The sequence below is a fragment of the Chenopodium album genome, chromosome 14 (genome assembly GCF_948465745.1).
Source record: "Chenopodium album chromosome 14, dcCheAlbu1.1, whole genome shotgun sequence".
NCBI lineage: Eukaryota > Viridiplantae > Streptophyta > Magnoliopsida > Caryophyllales > Amaranthaceae > Chenopodium > Chenopodium album.
In genome coordinates this window covers 6,087,136-6,111,180 of record NC_137847.1, presented here as the reverse complement: position 1 = coordinate 6,111,180, position 24,045 = coordinate 6,087,136, and the positions used below count along the sequence as shown (strand labels likewise).

Here is a 24,045-nt window from a genome sequence, read left to right as displayed (position 1 = left end):
ATAAATGTGAATGATGTACAATAGTAATAGATGGAATGGTAAGATCCTTATGACACTCACATGAAAATAATTACGAGTAATCAAAGAGAAGAAACTTGAAAAAATTTAGAAAAAAAAGGGAAAATGCTATATATAAGAAGCTTATAAAAAAAATCATCAATTTAGAAATAGTTTAGTCTTAAAATTAAATTTATATCAACTTAGAAAATTATTTTTAATTCCTACACAAGTAATAAAAAATAAAATGAGGAATATTGTTGTTGTTAAGACGTTGAAAGTTCCAATGTTTTCTGCGGCGAGCCGAGACTGCCTTGCACTTCACTTGTTGCGTATTCTCAATTTCTCATCTCCGGGTATCAAGTATCCGCCACCCTAGAGATGTGAGCCTACCTTAAATAATGTATTTACATTCTCTACCAACAAAATATTATTTTCTACTAAAAAAAAGTACAATTAAAATGAAAAAAATACGTAAACTAATTATATACACATTGCGATCTTAGATTTACAACTATAAAACTATATATATATATATATATATATATATATATATATATATATATATATATATATATATATATATGACTGAATTATTGTACTCCGTAGTTGATATCTTATTATTTTGTCTTTTAGCTATATAATCGTTAATGAAATACTTCTCCATACTAGTTTTGCGTTGTGTCCATTTTACAGTCATACACTGTATTACTGTGGGCACATCGATCTGCACACGTATGAAAAATGTATAATTAGGGGTCGTAATATACAACTTGAGTGTGGGATAGAAAATAAAAATTAGATGATATTGCAATAGCTTTGAGTCAATCAATTTTCTCAACTCATAAAGTTAAAAAGCATTCCATGAAATTATACCCAATTTGATATAAACTATAGTTTGTTACATTAACTTGTTAGCTTAATTTGTCTTATATGTCGAATAAGTACAATTGCTTTAAGAATTTTCCCCTAATTGATCAACCAACAAATAAAAATATGACTTACTATAAAGTATTAAATTCTTACATTTACAGAAAGGCCCATATATAATGAAGTTAGTTAGATTAGCAGGTAATTAATCACGATCTTCCAATTGTTCCTATCCCTAATATGAGTAACATTCCATTAAATTAAATTAAGGCCTAATAATGTAATCAAAATACAATCATTGGCTAAAGGACGTTTATAGTGCTTTTATATGTCATCCCACTAATTAAACAAACCAACAAAAAACTAACGACTAATAGTAGTATACAAAGAAAGGTGATTTTTCCTACTTTACCTTGTCTTTTTTTGCATTTTGTCATAAACAACACTAGGATATTCTACTTTAATTAATTAATTCAACTTGCATCACTGATTTTTCTAGCTTTAATTTTAGTAATAGATATTTTGCTTTAAAAAGTAAATGATTTTATATGTAGTTCATAAAGATATACTACTAGTACTTTGCATTTTGTTTATGTCAATTTCAAGAGTAATACTTGTACGTCCTCGCTATAAAATGTACTTTTTCTTCAATTCAATGTTTTCATTATCTGTTAATGCTCTAGAAATTAAATCGGGATGGAATTTTAGAAAGATTAAAACATGTGTTTGAGAGTAAATTACCAAGTTATTACATTAAATTTGAACTTGATATCAAAAGTGGTAATAAACATTTACATTGAAATTTTCTTAACAAAAACACACTTTTATAAATTAGAAAAAAAGGTTGTATATAAGAAGCTAAAAATGGAAAGAAAAGACAATAAATAAACATTTATTACAACGATTTAGGGCCTGTTCACTTCACCTTAATTTCAGTTAGTTCAGTTCAGCTCCTAATTTCCTTCTCTCATAAAATATTCATTTCAGCTCTATTCAGTTCAGTTCAGTTCAGCTCCAATCAGTTCAGTTCAATTCAGTTCGGTAAATGTAAACAGGCCCTTACTCATGAATTGTCGATAAATTTCCAATTTAATACTAAAAAAGAAGTATATTAAATGTTTAAGGGCTGCATTGCCTGCATATAGTATTACCCAAATAAATTTAGTATAATTTTGCCTATTAATGACATTATTCTGGCTCGATCACTAATATTTTGCATAGCTAATTAAAGGCTGGCCTTTGTTCCATTCGTAACAGACTAACTGAAAAGCAAAATCAACATCTGAAATTCAAATATTTTAGCCAAACCTTTATGCAATAAGACTTTAATGACTTATTTCACAAAGAATAATAAGGAATAATGAGTGCGCTTTTTTTTTTTTTTTTTTTTTTTTATTTTTTATTAAAAAAAAATGAAAAGATACACGATTTACAATTTATTTCGTCTTTTCTTAAGACACATAACAAATTGATCATAATAATGAAGAAAATAAGAGAAACAGAGTTAATCGATCTCTTGGTGATTATATTGTTTATTCGGTGTCTCAAATAGGGTTGTTCATCGGTCTAAAACCAAACCGGAAAAATAAATATCTCGATCCGGAGACCAGACCAATTAATTTGAATCTGTGATTCCGTCCTTTTTTTCGGTCCGAACCAATTTTAGAACATCCCTAATCCCAAATAAGGTACATAATTAGATGAGAAACGAGTATATTTCACATAAGAAAATCACAAAAAACACCTGAAAATTCCACACCTTCTATACATGAAAGAAAGTGTACGGAGCACTTTAGATTAAGGAATCATGCACACTTAGCTAGGCCACCTTAATTGAAATTATTTTTATTATTTGTAATTGATTGAATAGGTAATTAAGAACATGATAAAGAATCATAGTTATTATATTGACGATGGCATTGTTGGATTCTTGGCGTGACTTCATCTTTGTTATCTTTTAGAAGTTTGGAATCATTATGTTGTTGTTGATGGATAATATGGAACAATAACTCAAAAATTAAAATTAAAAGAAAGAAAGTGCGTTGTCATGGGATCCATTGGCTATTGCAATAGAAATTTAAATGTTGTGGCCTGACAGGTTAAATAATATACTGTTATAAATAATTGTGGAGAATATAGTCTTAGATTATCTAATGTTATGTTGAATTTATTGGATTTAATTTTTCAAAAGAAACAAATTATAAGGTGTTTATAACCAAGTATAATCATTTAACACAAAATGAATTTCAATGATCTATTAACAATCAATTTTCCATAGTGATTATTGATAAACGGGCTCGGACCACACCCGTCACAACTGTCCACTTTACACGATGTCAAAAATTGATTTTCCTTAGTTTGTATTTCTGTATGACAAGGTTTATATACAACCTAAAAAACATATTAGGGCATAAACTTAGGCCCAAAAGCTAAATACAATATTAAGGCTTGACACACGACCAAGGAGGTTCCACCTCAAAACCATATGGCAATAAGGGGAGTAACCCCTTAGCCTTAGCCTTATAAAGTGGACACAACTTTCTTATTTCTTCAATGTGGGATACACTTTTCAACACTTTCTACACTTAAATAATGTGGGACAACACACCACTCACATGTGGGTTTTCTCATGGGCTCAACAATTATTAACCCCCAAATGGTAGGGTTTTTATGTCGTCTTCCTCCATTGAAGATGCTCATGCATGAGTATCATATTTTTCATTAAAGGGTGAGTTTCGAACCTCCATTAAATTAAAGCTGAATAACTTTAATTAAGAAACTCTGTTAACCACTAAAACCAAGAAATATGGTAAATTACAACTCTACCCACATACTAAAATTGAAATTGATAAAAATACCCCAAAGATAAACATACACATTTATCTCGCAGATTAACCTTATACCATATGAAGTACTCGTATGTATTAACTCATAAAAAAATGTCTTTTTTTTGATATAAATCACACTTTTCTCAATACTTTCAATTGAAGCGGACATATGATAAAAAGAACCCATCTCCTAGAATGATTTAGTTGTAGTGCCCAAAATAAAAGAAGTCAATGATTTTCCATGAAAAAATAATGGAACAAGCAAATATATATCAATAATACACATATATTTACGGTCTAACATTATCTTCGTCACATCATGCTCATGAGACTATACAAAAATGTAAATAATGTAATCAAACTACGAAGTATATCAAAACAAAAAGAGGTGAGAGAAATTAGGAAGAAATTGAATAGATAAAGTTAAGGGACTCAAGCAATTGTAGCTTTCCATTTATTTTAAAAAGGTAAAAGATTGAAAACTATACATAGATAGGTCCATTTATTTTTATTTGTATGCATGATAAAGTTTAAATACAGCTAAATATATTCCATACCTTTGCAAAATAACCCAAGTATGTACACTCACTTTTTTTTGGTAAGCATAGTTTTGTACTTTTGTATTACATGATTAGGTTGTAAATGACCATTTTATACATATATTGATCATGCACAAATTTTATGTTTTGTTTTGTTCTTGATTGATTTTTGTAAAAGTTGATGGATTCCATCTAGTGCTGTCAAATTTCAAACCGAAACCGTTTAACTGCCCAAAACTAACCGACCCAAATGAGAACCGAACCGATTAAAAATCGATTTTTTAAAACCGACCCGAATCGTAGTTAAGTAAACCCGAAATTGAACCGATCCGAATAATGTCAAATTGTATAAGAACCGAACCCGTTAACAAACCGAACCAGTTCTAAGCCGAACTGAAATCAAATCGAACCGAAAAAGAACCAAACCGTTTCCAACCCAAAACCGTTTGAACCGAGGTAAAAACCGTTTACACCGAACCGTTAATAAACTGCAACCCGTTTGCACCGAACCGTTTATAAACCGAACCACTTACAAACCGAATTGTCTATAAATCAAACTGTAATTTCGATGTCACAACAACACATCAAATTATGATTATGACATATCAATTAGATAATTAAATAAGAAGCAGCTAATAACTTGATAGTAAAACAATAATAATACATTAATACACTAAACTTTTATAATCTACTTCGTAATAAACTAGTAAGATCAGTATGACTAAACTTGAAAATAACATGATGTGTATTTATAAAATCGATGAGAATTTGTATATAATATGATGCCTAAATATGAAGTGAAGAAGTCTCGGCTTAATATAAAACTTGTTAACCAGCAAAAGGTTAGCAAATACTATCAAATTTAAAACCAAAATCGTTTAACTGCCCGAATCCAAACGACTCGATAAAAAACCGACTTTTTGAAATAAAAAACCGTTCCGAACCATAATTTAGTAAATGCGAAATGGAACTGATCCGAATAACGTTAAACCGTATAAGAGTCGAACCCGTTAAACTGAACTAAAATAAAACTGAACATAAAACAAAAAGAACCGTTTCTAATTCAAAATCGTTTCCAACCCGAAACTGTTTGAACCGGTATAAAAACTGTTTACACCGAACCGTTAACAAACTACAACCCGTCTGCACCGAATTGTTTACTACCCGAACCGAATTTAAACCACTCAAGAATAAATCAGACCGAATCGAACCGATAATTAATTAAACCGAACTGAAACCGACTCGTAAGACACTTGAACCGATTTCAAACCGACCCAATTTCAAAACGACCCGATTTCAAACCGAACCGAAACCAAACTATCAAACCGATTTGACAGTACTAAGTCCATCCCATGACTATTGCCCCACAACTTTTTTACAAAGTACTACTATTTGTCTAACAATAAGACTATATTTTTCCCGTGATAAAAATCTCATTAGAATCCGCTAGAAAATTAAGGAATTGAAACAAATATCATTGATTGAAAACGACTTGAAAATCATAACACACTCTTCCTTGAAGTCATGAACATCAATGTGATGGATTATGTATATCCATATCTTTCTAAGACTTATCATTAGCTTGATCATGCTCCATCCATAGATATTTTGATCGATAAAGTACATTAAAATCTAAGACTAATTTAATAAACATCTTTAAGTCAAATGTCATACTTACATATTGAGGAATTATTATGATATTCCGAAAATGTTCAAGCATTATTCATGTTACTTTTTTCTAAATATAAAATTTTAAATTGGGCCACATGGATAGCTCAAACTAAAAGAACGAGGCGGAGATCTATTGATCAATTTCAATCTCGAGTTTCTTCTAAACCATTGAATAAATTATAATGTCAAATCGATTTTGAATTTCAATGGCCAGTTTGTCATTATTTTCATTCTATACCCAATAATTGTTTTGATTTCAGGTAGTAAATGGTTTGGAATTAATGATTTGGACAAAATAATGCACATCAAAGAGGAACTACATGTGATGAGCGGATAAGGTACGTGAGATTGTAGAGCCCAAGTATATTGCATGTAGGTTGTCAACATGTTGGATGATTATTATTGAACATTTCGATATTCAGATCTCGAGAAGCTCAATCTCAACACAATGAAATTACAAGAACAATGGGAAATACCTAGTAAATTTAACAAGAGCAAAGTGATTTCAATTGCTTTAATAGTTACTTGTAGGGTATTCTTCACCAAGAGATTATGAGACTCGACGTAAGACAATCCGGCTAGATGATTATAGTTTAAGGAAAAAAGGATTGTCTTCTTTCGAGACATAATTTTAATTTATATACACAACATTATGATTTAAACTGCAAAATGGAAGTAAAACTAATCTTTCTATACTTGAATACGAGATGGATTTGGAGTATGTACGAGGAAGTCTGTAATAACCCTATTAAATTCACCATAGACATTTTGTAAACTCTTGTAGAAAGCCAAAAGACGGTTGATGTCTTCAACAAGAGCTTGAAACTTCCATTGACTATGAAGTCGACCTAACCAAACTTTCTAATTCAATGCACAAGTTTAAGATTGTTATTACTAGTTATACTTCAACGTCCATTGTGGACTTGTGGTAGGTTGAATTTTTCTCTACTACCACTAGATAACTACTATTTTTTTTTGGTGTTTAGAGAGACACAAGAGCGAGTGATGAGAAATCAAACCCAGATTTGCCTAGAACCGGAAGGAGAGCTATAACCATTTGAGCTATCCTCCACTCTCGCTAGATAACTACTATAAGAATAATAGTTTAATGTAATGAGATTTACATTCTTGAATTAAGCCACCTTCAAATTGTAATCTTTATAAGAGCTGCTAAACGACTCCATATCAACTACACCAAGTACAATTAGGTAGATGCATTCTCTATTTCAAAATTCAACCTTGAGATATTCTACATGGTGTTTTAAAGCAGTCCAAATAGAATATTGGCCCGAAACAAGTAACACTAATATGTTAAAAGATAGAACAAGTGGAATTTAAAACCATTAAATATTAAAATGGACTGATCTAGTTGGGCCAGGCATATCATGGGCTTTCTGACCCAGCCCATTGTCATTTATCATTCTAGTATTCTATTGTATTGTGAATTACTTCGTAAATAAGATATTTTATGTTTTTTTTTACACCAGTTTAGTAAATAAGATATTTTATGTTTTTATTGCTTTCTACTTTAGTTTTTTTTTTTTTTTTTTTTTTTTTTTTTGGACAACAGTTTAGTCCAAATTTAAGTGTTGTGAAAACTCTAGGCAATAAACCAGGTTGTATGCAGAAACAGTGAATCACTTTAAAACCTAGGTTGTGCATATTGTTGACAGAGAAGAACCTAACATTTTAGTTTCCTAAAAAAATAAAAAAAAAAAAAGGTACCAACATTTTAGTATGGAAAATTTTGGACTAGAAATGACCCATAAGTCGTTATTAATTTAGCTCGTAACATGACTACATGATAATTTGAGTACGTATGCATTAATTGTAAGTGCAACTGGAATAAGGTGAAAGCCTAATCACACTATTATATTGTTCAACGTAGACTCCCGTGATTCATCATGCTCATAAATTATCAAAATGCCCTTAATATGGAATGCTTACGAATCATATCTCTCTTATTGATCAGGCCCTTAGAAAAAGTGAATTCAATATCAATACTTAGAGAATCCAATATGAAAATTTGGCAAATCGATCTGTATAGTAACAATAGCAATCTATAGATGACAATAATTATAATAACAAGAACAACAATGATGATGTGTTGGTGCAACACTTAACATGTAGTCTAAGACAAACAATTTCCAAGAGCAATCATTTACCTTATCATACTAAAATAAATCACCCCTTTATTTCTTCCTTCTTTATTTAATCTATCTCTCAATCTAACTAATTAACTAAAGTCTTCATCATATGCGTCAGTTACATCCTATTCCAACTGTTCATTCATTAATAAATTTTAAAAAGTTTATTTTCTTTCTTTTTTTTAAATTTTTTTTTTTGAGTGCCACATCATCAATGTGTCTTCTTCTACCAAACCCTTGAAAAGAATAGTAAAATTACACACATTTAATTTGTAGCCAGTAAGAGATGAGGCTTTTCTCAATTTTATGGCTTTCATAGCAAGAAAAAATAATCAAATAATAAAATTGCAATTGCAATGTAATCCCACCACCTTTGCTTACCCCTTAAAGCACCCTACCTGTAACACTTAACCATTCTCCCAAAAAATATATAAATTGATCATATTTTATTAGCTAGCCAATTATATTATCTTTTAGATTTAAGACTATTAGATTTATGAAGTTTACACGTTATAGAAAATTTTGGTAGACATCATAATATAGGACAATATTGCATGTTGTTGAACTTCTCATTTTATTTTGTGCTACATTGTTACAATGTGCATTACAAATTTTTATAACATGGATGGTGTAACTTGTTATTTTGTTTTAATGGATGCGTTGTTCTAAAATCATTTATATACATTTTTAGTTTTTAATTATTTAACATTTTTTCGACCAATTACAAATTGAACTATAAATTCTCTGAAACTTATTAAGCCATAAACTAAACTCGACATATGTAATATGGCATACATTTCCACATGGACAAAGTACATACAACTATTGATCTAAATTATCTATTTTTTCATCAAGATAAGATACATCCTTATTATTCATTTTATGATCAACACATATATGATGTCTCTTAAAGTATAAAAAAAGATCTGTAACAATGTTGAAGGGAAAAAAAATTTAACCCAAACAATAATACTTTCAATCCAATTACTTGAGTCTTGAAAGGCAAATGATTGTACATGAAGTACAACTCAATTTCCTTCTATATTCAAACTTCCAAAATTAGTCATTTATGTCAAACATGATTATCATCATTAAAAGTGGTTATATATAACACTTCTTGTTAGTTATTCATTCTTAGAAATCAATTGAGTAAATTTCCTTATTTTTATTTTTTTTTTCCCAAAAAAAAAAAAAAAAAAAAAAAAAAAAAAAAAAAAAAAAAAAAAAAAACATGCTTGTATGAGAAGAATGACTAGGAAGCGAGGCAAGCAAATAAGGTGGTGGTGTCACTCCTCCCCACTATACCTAATCTACTCTTTTTCATGCACATAAATAAAATTTCAAACTTCATTCTTTTTCCACTCGTGTACTTCTCATAATTTTAATCCAAGTTAATTTCAAAAAGAAATCAAACTAACAAATTCAATTAAACACCCTTTAATTTCATTACTATTATTATTAAATTGTGATGATCCCTTGTTCAACAGCTCCAGCAACAATAATAGTTGCAACTTCATTACAATTTGATGATGCAAAAGATCTTCTTTCTTGGGCTATCAACATTCTTTCTCATCCCAACGACACCATTATAGCACTACATGTTATAGGTTTGTCCTTATTTTTATTAGATTAATTATGTTTTAAGTTTAATTATAAGTATATTTCTTATAGTTTATTTGCTGAGTTCATGCAATTTTTTTGTTATCTTATCTTGTTACCTCTATGGAGTAGTTGAATGTGATATTGTTTAATTTCCTTAGTTTAAATTGATCTCTTAGCTTGTTATAATGAAATGTATGTATATATGTAACAGTAGAGAAGGAGCCTAAGAAACTTGTGCCTAAATCAAGAGATTATAGACGATTTCGCCGAGCTAAATCTTTTGTTCTTTCTGTCATGGGAGAGTTTGCCGAGACTTGCCAATGTAAACAGGTACATATATACTTTGCCAATTGCTTAAAATCATCCAATATGATATGGCTTTATTATTGTTCTATATATATGTACTACTACATGTGTTTCTTTTTCCCATTTTCGATTATATCGTGTTGAATGATATGTTGTAGGTCCATTTGGAGGCTAGAGTTGTATACAGCTCAAGTATAGGGAGTGGTTTGATCGACGAGGCTAAGAGAACAACCGCGGAATTTCTAGTTCTCAAAGGATCAAAGCTTGAACCTAAAAGGTAAACATATTAACATAATACTGGTTTTTGATTGGATTTCGAAATTTTCAATTATGTGAACCTTTTTAATCATTAGATTCATTGGGAGACGTGAGAATTAATGTATTCTTGTAAAACAAAACAAGTAATTTTGTAAATGATGTCATGTACATTTTTATGAGAAGTTCATAAAATATGACACGTTAATCATAAAAGAATTATCGATTACATGATATTAATTAAATTTATATTTTATATAAGTTACTAATGTTTTTTTGGAATCCACATGACAAACAGAACGACCGGGGAAATTACAAAGTATTGCATGAAATATGCACCAAAAGGTTGCTCAATTATCTCAATTGAGCAACTAGAAAAAGAAGCAACATTGGATTCATCATCAATCTTAAAGGAAGGTACATTAGAAGAGAAGTCTCCTAGGACAGTTTTGAATGGAGTTGAAGGGGAAAGTGCTCCTAGTACCGAAGATGATAACTCTAGTTTTGATGATTCGAGTAGCAACTCCGAATCATCTGTACCTGTATCACCACCACCACCACCGAAGACAACAACAATAGTAAAAACAAAAACAAAAACAACAACAACGACGACGACGACGACAACAACGACCAAGTTTAAGGAGTCGCCTTTGAGACGTGTAGCGTCATTTTTCTTGAAGAACACGTCAAGTGGAAGGAGAAGAAATAATGAGAAATGTAGCATTGGTGGAGTAGAAAAGCTCCCACAACCTTCTTTAAAATACTTTAGTTATGATGAGATCTCACAAGCTACCAAAGATTTTCATCCAGGTAAAATCATAGATTAATTTTTAGCCTTTTCTCTTCTTAAGCAATTATTTTTGTTCCAATTTTGCCGTTATTTATTTTCTTATGTTTGGCTTGACAAGTCGAAATAATTATTAATGCATATATGATTAGGATTATGTACCATCTCTGAAATGATAAAGTAATACGTATTTTTTCTAAAAAAAATAAAAATAAAAAATAAAAAAAATTAATGTGGTGATTTTAAACCATCTGATATAATTTATGACATATAATTGTATTACGTTCTCTAAGAATTATCGATTTTTATAAAACACAAATGCATGTCACACACTCACACTAACTAATAGTGGCAACACACAAAATATATGCTACGTCGTACGTACCTTTCAAAGTAGTATCAAAGAAGCACAATTATCGTTGGCAAGAACGTCTTCATCATTTTAGATGTTTAAGGGTCACCAGATTCTCCCATTGTACCTTAAATTAATAATGCATCATTACAATGACAAAAATAGATCGATTTAGACGTGATGCATTCTTTTTTCATGGTACATTAATTTAATAAGTTATGGACATCTATAAACATTGACCACTATATTAAAAAATGGAAATCTCCTTGTACACTTTAGCAAAAGGTCAATTAATGTCTTAATCTACCACTAAGGCCTCTAAATTATGCCAATAATAAACTAACAAAAACCTTTACAATTAATTTATGGGTTTTTTTTTTTTTTTTTTTCCTTATAAAAAAATTGCATAAGACGCTACAAGTATAAAGAATTAAGTATTATAAACAAAAATAGTTAATATCAATCAACACATAATTTGTCATAAATTCTTTAGCTAATACCAATTTAGAATAAACAAAGTAGTTGTTTATACGTAGTTTATAGGTTTCCATTAAAGTTGCATACATCACAAACCCATGAATTTCATAAGGGATTAAGTTTTGGTCATTCTAGTATATTGGATGCAATCTTATGTCCATTTGAGTGTATCATAAACAAGGGTTGTTTAAAAACAATAATAACATCAAGTTGACAAGTAGTGTGTGTTGCAAGGAATGACAGAAATTCGGGATTTTCTCAAACCTTCTTACCCTCTTCTCTTTCTTAGATCATTACAATTTACAAAATAAAATTTTTGATAATCGGTATTTTAATTTTGCCTATATCCCAACAATTAACGCTAAAATTAAGAATAATAGATCTAAAGAAATAGGGTTAAATTAACATTATCTATATTGATTTCACAATAAATTACTATATATTGTTAAATACAAAGTAGGTTTCTTTATAGTATAGAATTAAATAAATTTTCTTAATAATAATGACATTTTTCATGAAAAACCGCCTTTAATTTATACCCCATATTGGACTACTTAAGATGATGCATGCTACGAGAAAAATTACTACGTATATTAGATCCATATTTCATTGAAAACTATCAGACATTATAAATCTGTATTTTATATATGTTCTATATTTATGTTTACTAAAGTTATAGTTTCTAATCTTAGGCCGTTAAAAATTGATGCAGATAATATGATTGGACAAGGTGGACATTCGGAGGTATATAGAGGAGATATGCAAGATGGGAATAGCATAGCAATTAAAAGATTAGCCAAAGACAACACTAATCCACACAAAGAGAAGGAATTTCTTATTGAATTGGGTATTATTACTCAAGTTTCTCATCCTAACACGGCTTCCTTAATTGGTTATTGCATCGAAAAGGGTCTCTATCTCATTTTTCCTTTCTCTTCTAATGGCAACCTCTTTGATGCCCTTCACGGTAATTTCACCTTTCAACTCTTTGACTCTCACGTTGATAATACTCATTGTAATTATGATACAACCATGATTTAACTACTGTATAATATAGTTGTTAGAGGGAGGGATAACATATTTAAAATTCGATGATTTTTGCATGATTTCGACTTTATTAATTAAGACATGTGACAACTATTAAAGGTTATTTTCTTTTTACTAGGTGACGAAAGCAGGTCATTAGAATGGGCAGTGCGGTACAAAATAGCAATAGGTATAGCAAAAGGACTCCATTACTTGCACAAGTGTTGCAAACATCGTATCATACATCGTGATATCAAAGCTTCCAACGTCCTTCTTGGACCAGATTATGAACCACAAGTAAGATTATATTACCAACCACAATTTAAATTGTTTATTAAGCAAACTTTGATAATAAATACAATATAATCATGTCTATTTTTTTTTTTTTTTTTTTCTTTGGGGAATGTAGATTACAGATTTTGGACTAGCAAAGTGGGTCCCAAGCAATAAATCAAGTTATCAAAATGCATTTTTACCAATAGAAGGCACATTTGGATACTTAGCACCAGAATATTTTTTGCATGGAATTGTGGATGAAAAGGCTGATGTTTTTGCATTTGGCATTCTTCTTCTTGAGATTATCACCGGTCGAAGACCTATTGATTCTTCCACACAAAGTCTTCTATTATGGGTAATTATAATCAAGCTTAATTATATTTTATTAATTATTTAATTAAGCAAAATTGAATAACACTAAGCAAGGGATTTGTTTGAGCATTTGGTAATAAGGTATTGCGGATTTATATTGTCTTTTGAATTTAACATATTTTTGAATTTAACCTATTTTGTGAAAAAAATTTCATCAAAATAAAAAGTTTTGACTAGAGTAAATTTGTTTTGGTTGATTGTTTTTCCTAAAATATGGTTAGTAAGTTATTATGCATTGAGTGACAACTAATTTCGTCTACTCACTTTAAAAGTGAAAATATAGAAATTGCTAAGGCTGTTAATTGGTCAAACAATTCAAGTGAATTAGTGAACTTTAAATTGATTGTGAAACAAAGCTAGTATATTGTTGATTTGTTAAACCCAGAGTTATGTTTTATTATCTTATGTTTGTGTCTCTCGTCTAGGCTATGCCATTAATGGAGAATGGGAAAATCTCAGAGCTAGTTGATACAAGATTAGAGGGTGAATATGACGAAGACCAATTACACAAAATTGTACTTACAGCTTCTTGTTGTGTGAGACATTCCTCTACATGGCGTCCCTCAATGAACGAGGTAATTTAAGCTACAATACACTCAGTAACGGTAATGATTTAATTAAATTCGTTTTCAACCTTAATAATACTCCTACCAAACATGCTTTAAATCCCTAAAATTAAAAACCAATTAATTTACATAAGAACATAATATTATAAGTCATTTCCTTTCTTTTCTTTTCCCGTCAAATCTTAATTTGGTTATTTTGCATATGTGTGTAGGTGTTGGAGTTGTTATCGGAAGGCCAAGACTCTGAAATTGCTCGAATATGGGGTGTCCAAAAGAGTTCATCGGACGAAATAGATGATTATTCTATGGTTTTTGGCTATAATGTCCCTATTGATAAGGAATTAGAAAAAGCAATAGCAGAACTTGAAATTTAGAAGATTTATAAACCCTAATTATGATATAATAAGTAAATAAACTTATTGTTTTAGAGGATTTGAACGCAATGGTATTGAACAAAGACCGTTGTAAATATAGGAAATGCATTATGGGCAAAATTTCGCATGAGATTGTGTTATAATTTTTTCGTTTTGTGAGATAGGGTGACTTTTTTTTTTTTTTTTTTTAATTGTAGGGGGTGATTTAATTGTTCTTTTATCGGATATTCTAGCTATCTTTTGTACTCATAATAAATTAGTGTAAGATTGTTAGCTTAAAACTTGTTATATACTATTATATAGAGATAGAGTGAGGAATAGCTCAAGTGGTTAGAGCTTCCCTCCCGATTCTAGGAGGTCTTGGGATCGATTATATATATATACATGCGCGCACGCACATAGGTCATTATTAGCTAAGCTAGCAGCAATGGTAAAAATGATTGTTAGTACCTTTGCATTTTCGACTTTTGGTTAAGTTGATTCTTTGACATAATTCTTAGTTTTTTATTTTTTTTAAAATGGCCCTTTGGTAATTTATTTTGTAAGATTGACATAAAGCAGAATTGAAGAATGCACTACATGAATTAGCTTGATTGTTGTTGGTTTTGTATAAGCAAGATCTTTTGTTGGGCAAAACACAAGGGCTATCTATCAAAAGCAACTCCAAACCAAACATGTTTTACTTGGGGCATTTGCAGAAGTGGGCTTTCTTTATAACATCTTAAAAAATGGACTCAAGGCCCAGTGATTACCCAACTTTTGATGCGAACTACCTCTTTATAACTTAGTTGTATCTTTGATCTTTTAGCCTTTTAGGCTATTGATGAGCTACTGTGTTGAGTTAAGCCTATATATTTTTTGTTATTTAAGTGCAGATCATTTACCTAGCAGGTTCAATCAGTAGCGCTGTGAGATTGCTTCCTAATCCTAGTTTTTATGATTAAGCTTAGCTCAATCACTATCACAATAATTTACAGTTTATATGGGAATTTTGATTAATCATAACCTAATCTCCAATTTTTAAGCTTTTAATTGTCCTCAATTACAAACCTAGCTGCCTAATTAGCTAGCCCAAATCAGTTCATAAATTGTGCTTAGCATCAAAGTTACATCCCAAGACATGAGATGGAACATGAGCCTAATCTCTGGCCTAACCCTTTCTAAGTTTTATAATAAAAAATCTCTCTGTATTCCAAGTTCCAATTGTAATTAATATTATCTGGTCAAAGTTACCTTATCTATTTGGTGGTAAACATCAAGTAGGTTAATTAGGAAAATAAACACATTTTTGAATTTTTCTTTCATAATAGAACACAATGTTTAATTCAGTTAGAGATAAGATTTAAAAGTATGATAATTCATGCAATACCCAATGAGAAAAAAATAAAGCATTTATGTGATTCTACACTTCAAATTCTCATACTTATTTTGGATGTGTAATGTTTTAATTTGATTCTTAAACAATTAAAAAGGCTATTATTTTCAAAGGCAAAACTTTAGCAAAAATTTGTATACAGCATTACACAGGCTTCACAACAAAAATTATACTACGTATGAAAGTTAATTTTACAAATGACTGACATGTCGGCGACTTGTTAAACCGTAATATACAAGACATTTATTTTCAATATATATTAAATACACATCGAATATCAATTATTATTATTATTATTATTATTATTATTATAAATTAACAAAAACCAACAAAGTCAATTAATTTACAAAAAATTGGAGGGGAGCCGAGATACAATCTGGGCCCCCACCCCTCTAGCTTTAGCGAATCCGATCATGTTGAAGATGTGAGCAGTTGCACGAGCACCAATATCCCGAGTCTTAGCGAACGCCTGGACCCGCTTCAGCAACGCAATAGTATCCTTCTCTAATTCCCCCAACGAAGAAAAGGAGAAAGGAAGAAAACCATAGCCAATAGCCCAGCAATGCGCCCCATACTTGTCCCGCTTCTGCTGAGCCGCTACCGACACAACACGACCAGGAACGAAGTCAGACAACCCCGATTGTGTTAAAGGTGAAGACCCCGTCAAGTCTACACATACATCAAGGCCTCTATCCCAGGAATAAAGCAACACATCTGCTGGTCGAAGAGCCCCGTCGTTCCCTCCGGTCAACCCAACGTCTATTTTCCTAATTATTATTATTATTATTATTATTATTATTATTATTATTATTATTATTATTATTATTATTATTATTATCTTATCTAAGCATTGAGTCTAATTTGGTACATCTTGGCATGATGCATGTGCCACACAACCACAATTACAGTTAGATTTTTGCTGCAATCTAATAAAAAAAATACATATATTATACGGAGTACAATTATTGATTAATACATAATATTAATTATATCATTAGGGCAGACACGTAACGGACTTGGGTTGCAGGAGATAGATCAAATGTAGACGTGGACTTGGCTTTGACATATACAGTGAATCAATCTTGATAAGATTAGTTACTTAAAATAGCAATTCTACTCTTATTTTATTAAAAGATCCTCCATAATATTTTAAGCAAAAACGTAAGTAGTAAGGATACTATTTATGGAAAGAAAAAAGATGTAACGTAAAATGCACGAGCATAAGCAAATCCCGTGATTCGCGAAAGGATGATTGAATTGATGTGAATATTTCATTTAAGGGGTCGCATATTCGCATTTCAACTTTGGGTTCTTCTTAATTGGTCAATTAAAGACTTTTATTTAGTAAGGACTACTAAGAAAAAAATTACGAGTACTAAAAGTGAGTAGTAAACCCTATTTGTCGTCTTTAGATATTCATTTAAGATGCTCGATACTCTCGATGGAATTAGATTAAGGATGGGGTCTTTAATTTAATCATCTGGTTGAAATGTTATCCAATATAACTCTTATCCTAGAAATTCAACTTGATCTCTCATAATAATTAATTATTTGGGATTAAATCTATTTTGGGTTTGTAAACTCTTTTCCATAGATGATGATGACTCCTCATTAGATTGTGAGCATAAGCCCATTTGTTCATTTTAAGGCTATGTTCTGTTCACTTTATTTCCACTCATTTCAGTGTTAATAAGTTCAGATAAGGGTTAATAAGTTCAGATAAGATAAGTTCAAGAAAAATAAGTTGTGATAAGGGTTAATGTTAAATTTCGAAACAATATAAAATGGGCCTGGGCAACCCGAACAAGGAGGACGAGAGTTTGGTCCACAAACAAGGTTTAGGAATTTCCATACTAAAACCAATTGGCAATAGTAGGAGTTACTCCTCTACCTTATAAAGTGGAACCACCTTTCCTCTTTCTCCAATGTGGGACACTCACAAGTGATACACATTGGGTTCCAACAGTTAATCAAAGCTACCCAAGTTTAATTTATAACTAAAATAAGTTCTAATATGGGCTAATAAGTTCAAATAAGATCAGATAAATTAAGATAAGTAAAAATCAGGTGAATAGAACACCCTTAAGTCAATTCCACAATTTGGAAATGTTTAAATTCAATACTTCAACAAATAATGCTGCGAGTAATTAGGTGCTCCGTTTAAGGTCTTTTAGGGTTATGTCATATTAAAGTTGTTCAGCAATATGCTTAAACTTCAAAATCAAGTTTAGTTTGGCTTCTTATAAGTATTCGTCTTGAACCAACGTCAATCAAGAGTATCTGATCCCCATCATCAATATCTATATATTATTATATATTATATATATACTAAAAGATACACTAGCAATGATACGTGTCATCACCTAGTGTGTCATTTTTTTTATTTTTTATTTTTTTGAAAAAATTTCAATTATAGTATAAAATCTTATGTAATAATAATTTCTTACATATGTTAATATCAAAAATTACTTTGAATAAAAAAGATTTGATATACCTTCTACATAAACATTTATGACTATAGTATAAAATATTAACATAATTGACATATTTTAATTTACTTCAAGTATTCATATTTTTTTCCCTAATAAAAAATAGTTGTTTATTTATTGATTAAAATTCACATCAAAGTGGTGTGTATATTTATTATTTATTTTTTAAAATTTTGTAAAATAACCAATTTTATTCAAAAGTTGATATTATTTTTTGAAAATTATTGTGCGTGGCACGGGATCTAAACTAGTTATGACTAATAGTTAAGTTTTGTGTCGTGTTCAAATATTTTGGTTTAGATTTAAAATTTAAGATCGAGAGACTGTTCAATGTAATAAAATTGAGTTGGATATGAACAATATTACAAACCAAAATGATAAGAGTACTATAAATACAATCACCTGATAAATTGTTATCATAGTTGTTGTCGTAGCCTAACAAAGAAGAGCAAATGGATGAGAAGTACATTGATATCTATCTCATCATCCTCATTAATTTCACATGCATACATAAAATGAAGGACATAATAATTAAATTGATGGATCTGCAAAATGCAAGTAGCAAAATACCAACAAATCTTCAATTGACACATCACTCTCATTGTTGCCAGCTTATTTTCGTTGCCCCCATTATTAATTACACCTTTTTTCGTCTTTATTTTTTCTTTATTACTCTTATGAATTTTCCCCACATCCCATATCCAATCCCTGGCCTACTATTGATTCAACCATTGTATTATTGTATTACTTTCTTCGTTTAATTATGGGTTACAAACTTCCAAGATTTTAACTTTTACACTGTTTACACACCTTACTTTAATTTATTATCATTGGTAATGTATTCTTAATTAAATATACAATATTCATGTGAGATATTATTATTAGTGATTAATTAAATTAATAGTGATTGTAATTATGCATGCATTGACAAGCGTACAAATAGAAACATACTCCGTAGCAACTAAAAATAAATGAAACAAGTATTATTGGCTAGAAATGTGTACTCCTACAAATGTATTCCATAAGAGGCATGGTAATTCCAAACTATATTGTACTAATTTATGTTAGTTGAGATAAACACTATAAGAGGGGGGTGAATTGTATGTGACTTCCTAGTGACTACTTTTACGGAATATAAAACAGAATGTAAAGGAACTTGCAATGCATACAGTGTTTTACGAGGAAACCTTCCAAGGCCCAACTGGAAGTAAAACCTCGACCCTCTAAGGGATTTCCAAAACCAAACCAATTCACTATAATAGGGCAAACTCACAAGTTACAACCTATTATACTCAGACCTTTACTCACAAGTCCAGATTGAACTTGCTACACAGTAGAACTCTATTCTACCCAACCTAAGTCTCTTACTTAGATTCACTCGTACTCCCTGGGTACTCTAACACTCAGCTTCAACCTTGAAGCTTACAAAACTGTATGCAAAGATATAAATCACACACACCCAAAAACCCAACCAATACAAACAATTGACCTCTAGTATACGAAGGTAAGTTACACATGAAATCCGAAACTAATATGACAAAGTATGAACTTGGCAAACTTACACAATTAAGCACTCTTCGAATTCTTCACGCATAAACTCACAAGAAAATGTGAAATGTGATTTCTACAATGTATACAAGACTAGCTCGTATAGAAAGTAGGGTTTTCAAAAGATATTAGAAGAAAATCTTTTTAGAAAACTTATCAAAGATAAATTATGAAAAGAATAATATCTTTTAGTAAATCCGGATTTTATGAAATAAAATCTTTTTAATAAATCTTTTCATAAAACTTATCTTATATTAACCTTTACTAATTTAAGCTTGCCAAACTTTTTGTCACGTTTCTAGTAGATTTCATATGTAAACCTGCCAATCATATTTACAACAATTCTAAAGGATAAAAACTTAACAAAACTAAATTGCTTCATCAATTATTGCATTCCAGTATACTTGGGCTCTACGCAGTCCAGGACTAAGTCCCTGCTGTCACTTGATTTCCAGTTCTCAACTGGAACTTCGCAGGCCAAGTTCTTGTGAAACTTGTTGTTTACAACGTAGGCCAAGTTGAGCTTCTCAACTTGCTGTCTTCATGTTCCTGTTAGGGAACTCAGTTAGTTCCTGGTTGGAACTCCTCTTCTACTAACTTTCCTCTTGATTTTCCTTGAGTCTCCATAAAACAACTTGTTCTTATTCCAACACTTAGAAAATACTTATTAGATGAAGTTTGTTAGTTTGTGTTCATCATCATCAAAACCTTTAAGCTTTAACAATTTAATATTCGTATTATTGTTCGATACAGATAATTACCTTCGCAATACTTATGAATGTACTTTGTAACATCTTGTTAGGGTTGAACTATGGCCATGTTTGGAGAAAATTTGAGGTCATCCTTCGATTGGAGGTAAATAAATTAAAAGAATAATAAAAGTCAATGGAAACTAGCTAGGAAAACATATAAAAGTGATTAGAGGTGATGTTATTTGAGATGGGGTGTTTACAAATAAAATAAGACAATTGTAACATGAGGAAAAGAGAAAAATAAAGGTATTACCCTCACTTTGCCCTCAGATAGTTATCATCAATTCCCCAAAATATTTTCTTCACCTCTCACCAGTGAGTCGGTCACCATAACATTACCACATAATCCCCCTTTAGAATTACACCATCACTATTCACTATCTCATATATCTTTCCTTTTATTTACTTTCATTTTCTTTAGTTTGACTTTTATTACCCTTATAATACATGCATTATTACTCTCAATTCAACCATAGTTTAAGAAAAAAAATGTAATCATTTAAATGTTATGAGCAATGCATTTTCGTATATATAAGGTGGCAAGGTCATGCGATGTTGCAATATAATAAATCCTTGACCCAATTTAACTTGAGAAAATACCTGTTAATATGCCATATTAACAGGGCTCGTTTATATGAGGGCCTCAGCGTCATTCCCGCTTCACTATTAAGGGCAAAGTCGTAAAGATGCAGAAAGTCACACTAATAGCTAACTACTAGCGTAAAATGTTTCAAACAGTTGTCCCCCGTGTCAACACCTTCCGTATTCGTGACTCCATACTCAGTCGAACATTTAGGTTTGCAACAGCTTAGACGCTGCAGTTTCAGATCATCATTGTCCACAACTCCGGAGTTCGGCCCTTAGTGTTGAATTCAAATGTATTGTGACAGAGGGTTGGATTAGGGGACGCAATTGTGCATCTAGGGTTCCGACAAGGTATGTGTGTTTTAGTTTGAACTTTTTAATTGATTCCATTCAGTGCTTATAGGGTAAATTGGAGGAATCAAATTTGGTCAAGTTTTGGTACAATTACCTAGCAAAGCTCAACACTTTTCAGATCCGACGAAGCTAAGCTCAATGGATTGACGGCTCCTAAGATAAAATACCTACCCTTTAGGGTTAATAATGTCCTTTATTTCTCACTTTTTCCTCAGGGTTTTCGTAGAATTCGGCGGCAGAGCCGCTGGGAACGGCCGCTGAAATGGTGGGTCGGGGTTCGTGTATGTTTTGGTGTTGGGTTGTTGTCTGAGATGTTGGTAAAAATTCTGCCATTGTTATGTTGAGAAGGAAGGATGAGGAAGAAGGAAAGTAGGAGGAAGAAGGGAAAACAGACGTTAACATCCACAGTTATGTGCCATGTCAACTACAAAACATGAAAATATTAAAATATTGAAAGATGCTTGAATATTAACGAAAATGCCATCATATTAACGAAAAACGTTAATATGGCATATTAAATGGGGCAGGCTCATTTAACTTGATTTCTTATAATTCTATTCTGACTCGAACCTTGGTGGCCTAGCCGGGTGAGTGAAAATAAAGGAATAACTAACCTTGCCATTAGGCTAAGTTTTGCTCGGTTATGAATGTCTTATACTAACCAATCTTCAAAATAACAATGAGCATATACACGCACTAAAGGTTACGTACGTGCTTAAGTGGCAAGCATGAGTAAATGGCAGCTATACACAAACCCTCATGGGCGGGTACGGTGCATGAAATCTGGCAAAAAAAGGCCAATTTTTTGCCATTAAATCCACACTAATTAATCCTAATCATGTTATGTTATCATGTTATGTAAAACTTTTTATACCCCGTATTATTTGATCTTGTAATTGAGGATACTAAGGCCATTGGGAACAACTTTAGTAATTTTAGTGTTAGTCATGTTAGACGTAATGGTAATGTAGTTGCGCACTACGCTGCGAGATTACTCCCTCCTAGTGGGTCGGAGTTTGTATTTCATGACTCCTTTCCTCAGGGTATAATAGCCTTGGCGGATGTTGATTTGGTGTGATTAATAATATTTCCCAATTCAAAAAAAAAAAAAAAAAAAGAAAAAAAAAATTATTAAATTAAAGGATGTTTTATCAAGATCTTCAAACCAACAATCTTACTCAAATCAAAGAACTGACACATACATGAATACTATCCCATTTCTTCCAAGGGAAATATAAAGATGCCATTTAATAACAAGGGATGACGACTAGCTATTCCCGAAGCATATGATCTTACTTAAAATTGGATTATATCATTATTGTACGAATGTACGTTAGGAAATTTATATACTTCAATTTAGACCCTGTTTAGTTCGCCTTATATTTGCTTATCCGAACTTATCTGATCTGGTTTGACCTGACCTGATCTGATTTGATTTGATTTGATTTGATCTGATTGTCTGATTTGGTCAAACTTTAACCTTAAATGTACGATAATCTATAAAGAAAGAATGTATCAAGTGGGATCTTGTTAGATTCGTAATAATGTGTACTTTGTTAATATGTGATTTTCATAATTTTTTTATTATGAAATTAAAGATATTTAGCGATAAAAATTGCACATAAAACGATGATATGATATGAACCTATTTTTTCTGATCTGATCTGGACTTATTTTTTTTGATCCGATCTGATTTGAACTTATTTTTTCTGAAATAAGTAAAAATATGGTGAACTAAATAGGGTCTTAGGCCATGTTCTTTAAATTTGTTTTTCACTCGAATGAATAAATTTTTACTTAGCGTAGGATATGTTCCGTTCAAATCAGCTTAATTTCAGATCAGTTCACTTCTTTTGCTAATTTATTTCAGTTCAGTTCATTTTAGCCTTAATCAGTTCAATTTTTTTGGTAAATCGGAACAAACTCTTATTAGTGTATTAATATTGTGCTTTTTAATTGAAATATGATGTTTGTAAATTCAATTAATACTCGATAGTTTTATAAGAGTATTATTTATTTAGAGCTAGTGAATGAATCAAGTCAGTTAGTTTAGTGTTGTATCTTGTATATCCGTCACATACTCTCTCTCACACACACACAAAATTTTTTTTTTAAAAAAAAAAAAAAAAAAAAAAAAAAAAAATAATAATAAATTAAATTATAAAAAAAAATCAAGGTCTAATTTTAGTTTTAATTTATGATGCAATAAAACGCGTCTTTATTAAATATCTAAAGTTTTGAAAAGGACTGTTACATGTAAATTTAGGACAGCCAAAACAAGAGAAGTAATAGAACGTAAATGAGGTTTTGTAGGCTGTTTGGCAGCTATGTAGTTCTAGTAATGTAGTATTCCTAGACAATTTCTATCCTACTACTGTCCCATATCATTTTGCTACAATTATGAATTTTTCTATAAGTGCCCCACATTATTGGGTAATTTGGATCAACTGTCCTGATCACAATGTCTTATGCATAGATTTAGACCATTAATTTCATA

The 24,045-nt window shown here is 30.8% G+C and overlaps 1 protein-coding gene across 1 annotated transcript; it reads left to right on the top strand.

The window, feature by feature from the left end:
* Positions 1 to 9,452: 9,452 nt before the first annotated feature.
* Positions 9,453 to 14,637, top strand: LOC145578719 (putative receptor-like serine/threonine-protein kinase At5g57670). Its single transcript, XM_081636019.1, has 9 exons — positions 9,453 to 9,659; positions 9,866 to 9,984; positions 10,119 to 10,237; positions 10,514 to 11,025; positions 12,544 to 12,798; positions 12,997 to 13,154; positions 13,267 to 13,488; positions 13,931 to 14,080; positions 14,284 to 14,637. Exons 1-9 carry the CDS (start codon positions 9,521 to 9,523, stop codon positions 14,443 to 14,445), a joined length of 1,836 nt encoding a protein of 611 aa, XP_081492145.1. The 5' UTR covers positions 9,453 to 9,520; the 3' UTR covers positions 14,446 to 14,637.
* The last annotated feature ends 9,408 nt before the right edge of the window (positions 14,638 to 24,045 follow it).